General features: G+C 41.0%; 1 protein-coding gene across 1 annotated transcript; it reads left to right on the forward strand.

Annotated features, from left to right (window-relative positions):
* Positions 1 to 3,074: 3,074 nt before the first annotated feature.
* On the forward strand, positions 3,075 to 8,787 carry LOC139475821 (uncharacterized). The gene is made up of 3 exons (XM_071259025.1): positions 3,075 to 3,366; positions 6,535 to 6,709; positions 8,561 to 8,787. The coding sequence occupies exons 1-3, from the start codon at positions 3,254 to 3,256 to the stop codon at positions 8,753 to 8,755; spliced, it is 483 nt and encodes a 160-aa protein (XP_071115126.1). The 5' UTR covers positions 3,075 to 3,253; the 3' UTR covers positions 8,756 to 8,787.

An 8,787-nucleotide genomic window follows, 5' to 3' on the forward strand; every position in this document is an offset into this window, starting at 1 on the left:
CTCTCTCACTATAAGAGGTGATAATACGTGGGATATCGGTAGGTTTACTAAGCGACCTTTATCTTTACACGGGATGATAACCGACTTACGTCTCTGTGCCTGGGGGCTGCTGGTCATTGTGACCAGCACAGATACGGGCAGGCCATGACCATCTACACTATCGTCTACTCAGTTTTGTAAATACAGTTCACACACGCGTCGACGCTGACTTAGAAAACACGGTAAAATTAATGAATGATCCTGACACCCCTGAAATCACATCGAGAACACGAAAACGCGTAGTGTATACGTATTACATTGGCTGGGTCAACTAGCCCAGGGAGTCTTTGGACCAGCCACAGACTGAGAGCTAAAACATGTAACTGAACACATAAGACTCATAGCAGAAAATATGCAGACACGCAGCACAGGATTCAACACTTCCCAACACCCAACTCACATCACCTCACCTCAACAAACTCACCTCACCTCTCCTTACCTCAACTTAACTCTACTCACTCAACTCAACTCAACAAACTAACTAACCTCATATCACCTCAACAAACTCACCTCAACAAACTCACCTAAGCACACCTCAACTGAACAAACTTCCCTCATCTCAACTCAACAAACTCACCTCAACAAACTCACCTAACCTCACCTCAATGAACTCAACAAACTCACCTAACCTAATCTCACCTAAACAAACTTAACTCAACTCAACTTAGCTCAACTCGGATAATGACTGCAACATTACACAACACAATCTGACATCATTATGTTCCTCGACATCTAGTTTCATCCAAACTTTCCCAAAGCCGGCATGCTGCGACCTCTCCTCTTAGTCCACGTGTTTCGGGTGGGTGGCCTAAGGTTTAGAGTTCGTTCGTCATGCCGAAGGCCCAAGTTCGATTCCCCCACTTTGGTACAATGTGTGATGCCAATCACTGGTGTGCTCGCCGTGACGTTGTAGGATTATTGCTGAAAGCTTCGTAAAACCATACTCACTCGCTCCTGTTATAACCCTGGAAGATCACTGTCTTTTATCAACAAGTGACGTCATTGCGTTAAACAACGTAGACATAGTGCTGCCCAAATATCATCAGTTGGTATTATTAATCACATATATATTATTTCTTTAAAAAACATTTAGTAAAACATTTGTTGTGGCAACTGCTACATGCATATACGGTATATCCTGGTCACATGCATGCAGGATGTCCTTTATAAACTGCAATGTCACACACACGCACACCCACACACACGCACACATCCTTGTTTGACGCCAGATCAGTCACGAAAACGTCCATGTGATTTACTTGTTCCTCTTGTTATATTCATCATAACGCACTTTCTATATTCATCATAACGCACTTTCTATATTCATCATAACGCACTTTCTATATTCATCACAACGCACTTTCTATATTCATCATAACGCACTTTCTATATTCATCACAACGCACTTTCTATATTCATCATAACGCACTTTCTATATTCATCATAACGCACTTTCTATATTCATCATAACGCACTTTCTATATTCATCACAACGCACTTTCTATATTCATCATAACGTACTTTCCATATATTATCATAACGCACTTTTTATATTCACCATAACGCACTTTCTATATTCATCATAACGCACTTTCTATATTCATCATAACGCACTTTCTATATTCATCACAACGCACTTTCTATATTCATCATAACGCACTTTCTATATTCATCATAACGCACTTTCTATATTCATCATAACGCACTTTCTATATTCATCACAACGCACTTTCTATATTCATCATAACGTACTTTCCATATATTATCATAACGCACTTTTTATATTCACCATAACGCACTTTCTATATTCATCATAACGCACTTTCTATATTCATCATAACGCACTTTCCATATATTATCATAACGCACTTTCTATATTCATCATAACGCACTTTCCATATATTATCATAACGCACTTTCTATTTTCATCAAACGCACTGTCTATATTCATCATAACGCCAGGCATGTCTTTTTTTAAGGCCACGCACTATCGGGAGGTGCTACAGTTTCTAAACCTGTGTTACTTGTAGCTGTAAAATTAAAGGTAAGAGTCAGTGCGTGTGCGTGTGCGTGCGTGTGTGCGTGCGTCCTAACAAATGCTAGTTTTAACTTGCTATCCCACTAAGATACCATACCATAAGTAAACATTGATACCCGACTCAAACAGTATACTCCAAAACTCCAAGCCGACCAGTCATTCTTTCATCCCCTTAATGTCGGGCGAGAGGCAGGTTAACAACAAGTACCATATTTTATCGTCTGGTGTAACCACAGCAAGGGATCCACTACGTATATAGAACTACCATACATGAATTAGTATTATCACACCTTACATGAAGGTCTCACCTTTATGATTAACTACAAAAAGGGCATTTTTTCCATTTACCCCGCTGACTGATAAGGTATAAGAGTCCACTGGGAAATCCCGTTCTTATTATCAAATGCAAGTTAGCGAACTTAACCGAGAATGCCCGTACATGTATCTTACCGTACATTGATATACCAGCTTCTGATTGGTTAAGGAGCTGGCAATTATTTTCCAGGTAGCCTGCTCACACGCGGGGTACAAAATTCTTGCAGCCCGCTAAGAAATCAGTCGGAACACATCTCGTTATCCCGCTCGTAACCCCTGAGATTCCGAAATGAACCGATGTTTATCCGAATATATTATTGGGTAAAGAGAAGTAACTCGGTTCGTTTGCGTCGTCTGCCCGTTATGTATTTTTTACTCAATAAAAGCGTAACGACTTTTGCTAACTCGCTGGCATATATTCCCCATGAATGAATGTCTGTTCGTGGTATATAGGCTCACATACCGGATACACCACACCGCATACCCTAAAGATCTGTGGACATCTTGTAGTGCATGTGTTTACGTCGTCTGCTAGCGTGAAACGTTTCTCTTGCCGTCCTGGTGAAGACATTCGAGATAAACGGGAGAAATGATAATATCGTTGTCAACCGGTCACCCGGGGTATATGGTGTCACGTACCGTGTGCATGTGCCGAGGTCCAATGTCAACCCCGACCTTCGAATTCCGGCTCAGGTCCATGGTTTGAACTCAGGGTTCATCGCGCCATATATCGCTCGGGAACATTATCATTTACCTATCGATGACATGAGGCATTTCGCACGTGCGATAGAAGCAACATAGAGGCGGTTATATAACAGGAGCTGTCATAACCAGACCCCTATAACACCCTGCAGCGGTGACATGGCTTTTGAAAGTGCGATCGATATCAGCTCGGTGGTAAAATATTGGAGTTACGTCCCTTTGTGCGTCGTCTGCTCGTCGATCTTGGCCCGTGACAATGTCTTAATAACAAGGTAAAATTACAAATAGATACTTTTTCACAATTCGATGTTTTGGTATTTTATTCAAATAATAACTCTTGACGAGGTCAATATGCGATAACAGGACCGGAGGACGAGAGTCCTTGTTTCCGTACACTGACCTTATCAAGAATAATCATTCGTTTTGTTATACCGAAATTCACTTTAAAGTTTATGAAGTTTTTAATCTGTCCTATGTTCATAAAAATAACTTAACTGCGAACCGTGAAGTTTTCGTATACCAGACGCCATCTTGTGTTCCTGCAGACGAGTCAATATTCATCACGTGCCAGGTCTATACTGATCATGTGACGAGTCTTTATTCGAGGTCAGTGTCAGTCACATGATTTCGGTGTCTAAGTTAAAACGTATTGTTTTGTCACGTTGTACAGATTAACCAACGTAATTGAAGATTCGTAATAGAGGAAGACGATAAAATGTTTATTATATGGCAGTTTTCATACCATACCCCACATCAACTTGAGACCCTCGTATCTGGTTGATTTGTTGTTTAACGCCGCACTCAGCAATATTTCAGCTATATGACGTCGGTCTGTAAATAATCGAATCTGGACCAGACAATCCAGTGATTGATATCATGAGCATCGATCCACGCAATTGGGATCGATGACATGCATCAACCAAGTCAGCGAGCCTGACCACCCGATCCCGTTACGACAAGCATAGTCACCTTTAACGGCAAGCATGGGTTGCTGAAGACCTATTCTACCCCGTTTCCCCCGTATCAGCGCTGGGGCTGACATGGGAACTCGGGCTGATATGGGATCTCGGGATGATATGGGGGTATGATATGAAAACTGCCATGTAATATCCTCTAAATATCATAAACGAATGAAAATTTAACGCTTATATTCCATGGTGTATTATCGTTATACCAATATTTCTTAGGCTTATCGGGTGAGTTGAGGTGAAATGGGGTTTAACGACACTTTGAAGAGAGTGACGATCTTGCACGTCTGTGTGATTGACGTGTTATCATGCCCAGATGTCGTGAGACGTTGCACATTACACCAATCACTGGTTGATGTGGCCCAGAGTTGATATAGCAGGACCAGTGCGGCGTTAACCAGCAAGTAAACAAACGCGTATAAACAACTGAGAGAAGTAACTGAAACGGGCATAAACTACTCATAAACAAATTCCTTACGCCATAAATATTTTCCAATTGACTACAAATAACATCTGCGGCATCGCGGTGACGTCAGTTGCCGATAATCAGCCTGAATGTTTGCTTCACTTTCGTTTTATTCAGTCATGGAATTGTTAAAAAAGATATTTTCGTTATTAAAATCTTAATATGGCAAGGTAACAAACGTGTTTTGGAATTATTTAAAACCTTTACTTATTAAGTAAGCATTAATACTCGTATGTACTTATCAGGTAAAGGTTGTTGTTTGTACACAGTCATTAATGCATGTGTACCAAAGTTGACCATAGCGGTCAGTACAGTCATCTGAGGCCCCACAGTTCGTTGTAAAGAGCTGCGGCCCTTCGGGGTACCAGAAACCTATGATCGTGGGTTCGAATACCAGATTAGTATTGATTATATTTATATTATTTGTCAGCACCATACCCGTGCTCGTGGGTTTCACCAAAGTGTCAAACGTCTAAGGTCTGCACACTCCGGGCGTTCCTCCCACATGAACCAGACACGCCGTGATATGACTGAACTACTGCTTGAAGCATGCTCACTCACTGACTCATATCTACAAAACTCGTTAAATCGTAGGTGGAGCACTCTTACTTACCTGCTAATGGTCACGGCATATGCATTTGAGTTTGACGCGCCCTGTTAGCCCTGTAATCTGATCGTGGGTTCGATTCCATATTCGTACTGATTATGGTCCGTAATTTGTCAGCACCATACCATCCATGTCATTGTAGATTCATTGAAGTGGTGAACGTCTTGGACCTGCATCTCTTTGAGCCCCCCGTTCACATAAGCCGATACCGTGATACTGTTCAAAGCGGCGTTAAACCCTCGCACTAACTCACTATGTGGATGTTGATACCTGATTTATTTACACCCGCAAATCTGGAAACATATTTTATCGACGTTGAAATACAAGACTGTCTTGGCATTTTCCCCTAGAACATTCTTTCTACGGGTCCTCAAACAATTCTACCATGAATTTGGATTTTACTTAATTCAGATTGGTCAATCAGATGCTATTAAATCACAATAAACCCCCTCTGATTGAAACAGCTGGTCTGACGGCCACATCATCGCGGAAGCTAATATTCATAGAATAGTACCATTTTCAGTCATAAGGTCAGTCAGTAGGTATATCTAAATAATTATATCTATAATTACAGGTTAGAAAATGCACAATAATATTACTACAATATTCGATGGATGTGTGGCAATACATATTCATTCAGAAAACACGATAGAAATCAACAAAGGGAATGTATTTACGTTTTGAAGACAACAGCGAGCTTGGAATATTGGCGATTTTCTGTATACGATTATGACGTCATATCTTTTGCGTCACAATGGGCGATTTGACGTCATAATGGTGACGTGCGATATAGAGCGAAAGTCTTGCAAAGCTTGCTTTTTTTCTTTAGTGATGCCCACCTCATGTTAGCTTACCAAGTTGCTTATATGCTTTCAATGCCTGTCATATGTTCGACGGAAGTAAAACGGTGATCCGGGGTAGAATAGGTCTTCAGCAACCCATGCTTGCCATAAAAGGCGACTCAATCTTAAAATCAGATCTTAGTTCTCGCTACCGCTAGATTGAAGGCGACTATGCTTGTCGTAAGCGGCGACTAACGGGATCGGGTGGTCAGGCTCGCTGACTTGGTTGATGTATGTCATTGATCCCAATTACGTGGATCGATGCTCATGTTATTAATCACTGGACTGTGTGGCGTTAAACAACAAATCAACCAACCAAGCTTTCGGTCCCATGAACAGCAATCAGGTTTTAGTATTGCCCAAGAAATTAATATGTCCATATATATATCTGCACATGGGCCGATTACCAACACTTAAGAAATCCATTCAAATACAAAAGCAGTACATACCAATACTCACGTTACAATCGCACCTCATCACGTGACAGTACGTATATATAACATGTATACTTTGCGAGTCACATTGCTCTCCTAATTTTTTAACATTCTGTGTTTCAGCATGAAAAGCCTGACGGCCATGGCTGTTGTGTATGCTGCACTAACAAGCCCTGTCTCCAGTGGCGACAAATGCGCCGGTGGAGACGTCAACGGCTGTACGACGTTGTTCAAGTGGGTGCCCTACCAATCCACCTTCAGATCGTCCTGTAACAGGCACGATGTGTGCTATGCGTGTGTAGGTAGACCGCATTAATAGTTTCAAACTTGATATGTTTGTTTGTTTGTTTGTTATTTAACGCCGCACTAAGCAATATTCCAGCTATATCACGGCTGTTTTAATAAACGAGTCTGGACAACATGAGCATCGATCGACGCAATTGGGATACGATGACATGCATCAACCAAGTCAGCGAGCCTGACCACCCGGTCCCGTTAGTCGCTTCTTACAACAAGCGTAGTCGCTTTTTACGGCAAGCATGGGTTGCTGAAGACCTATTCTACCCCGGATCTTCACAGATCCAAACTTGATATGTACCAAATGCTGAGATATATTGTATAGACGCCATACGAGACCACTCTCCTTTAATTGTCAATTACTGACCATTCATGAGGTCAGTATCATGTTTCATGGACCCAAGAAACTGATACTGATGAAGACGGCGCAGGGCAATATCACTTTAGATCGCTGTACGGCAGGATGGGTCTAAAGACAATACCGTGTTTTAAGGGAGGTCATGTGACCCCTTTTCAACCAATGAAAATAGAGATATAATTTGTAAATGCAATAATAACTTTCAACATCAAATATGAATGTTGCTTGGGTACGGTGGCCCATACCCGCCACTGGTGAGATCATTTTTCACTGTATGCCTCTATATTTTATCTGTCGGCCGCCAGATACTTCCACTGGTGAGATCATTTTCCCCTGTAAACCTCTATATTTTATCTCCCCAGTGGAAGTATCCAAGGAGATATCGCTGCAATAGGAAATTGCATTACAATGCTTTGCAGGCCATTGTGACGTCATTGATTACCATGACGTCACCACCAAATGACATCACTTATTACTCTGCAACTGAAGCTGGTTAGCTGTACTGTTTACACTTAGACACTGCTTATCACTGTTTACAAACTGAAAAGTTGGAAGAATGATGTTGGGTGATAAATAGAGAATATCACCCGAGTGTCTTTTGATATCAAATATATCAACACGAGTTGATAAAAGTGGACAAACTCCGAGGCTTGCCGAGGATTTTTGTCCACTTTTATCAACGAGTGTTGATATATTTGATATCAAAAGACACGAGGGTGAGATTTTATTTATCATCCAACATCATTCTTCCAACTTTTTCAATTTGTAGACAGTAATTAGCAGTGTCTTCAGTGTAAAAAGTACTGCTAACAGCTTCGGTAGCAGAGCCATTAGTGATGTCATTTGATTGTGATGTCATGGTAACCAGTGACGTCATAATGGTCTGCAAAGCATTGTGATGTAATTTCATTGCAGCGATATCTACAGTGTAGATATCGCTTGATCTCATCCAAGCGATATCTCCTTTGGGAGCCAGTTTTGGATGATAAATAGAATAACACCCTCGTGCCTTTTGAGATATAAAATTTCGACACTCGTCGATAAAGGTTTAATCATGTTAATACTCCTCAGCAAACCTCGGAGTTTTTCACTTTTATCGACTCGTGTTGGTATATTTGTTATCAAAACACACTCGGTGAGAATCTCTATTTAACTATTAACGAGTATCGTTCGTCCCTGCTCTCTCGAACTGTATTGTTTTGTAGTGTGTAAACCCTAATCTTTCAGTTTCCTGAATAACGTTGAACGTCCTGAACAATATTGTTTTATATTGTGTTCTACAAGCACTGCACTCTCATTTTCCCGAACTATATTGCTTTGTATCGTATTGTATAAACCCTGCCCTCTCATCTTCCTGTTGTATTATAACCGTTATATAACGGCAACTTCAACGTTGCGGTATAATACGCCCCGTTGTCAGATGTTATATTAAAGTAATTAGTATACAATATTTGTATTACCTCCATGCGTACATATAAAATCAACATTTTTCAGGGATCGAAATATTTCAAGTCACAAGAAGAATGCGATAAGGCCTTCAAAACAAACATGAAAGCGGAGTGCAGCAACTTTTCGTGTAAACTATGGGCCAATCTTTACTACCTGGCAGTGCGGACGTTCGGGAGGTTCTACTACAAAGATCCACACAAGACGTGGTGTGGTCAAGCATGGATCCTCAACTGCCTGTGATGAATGTCTCCCATTTGCCAGGAAATAAAATA

This window comes from Haliotis cracherodii, unplaced genomic scaffold, assembly GCF_022045235.1.
Source record: "Haliotis cracherodii isolate W230 unplaced genomic scaffold, xgHalCrac1.p SCAF_3, whole genome shotgun sequence".
NCBI classification, from domain to species: Eukaryota; Metazoa; Mollusca; class Gastropoda; order Lepetellida; family Haliotidae; genus Haliotis; species Haliotis cracherodii.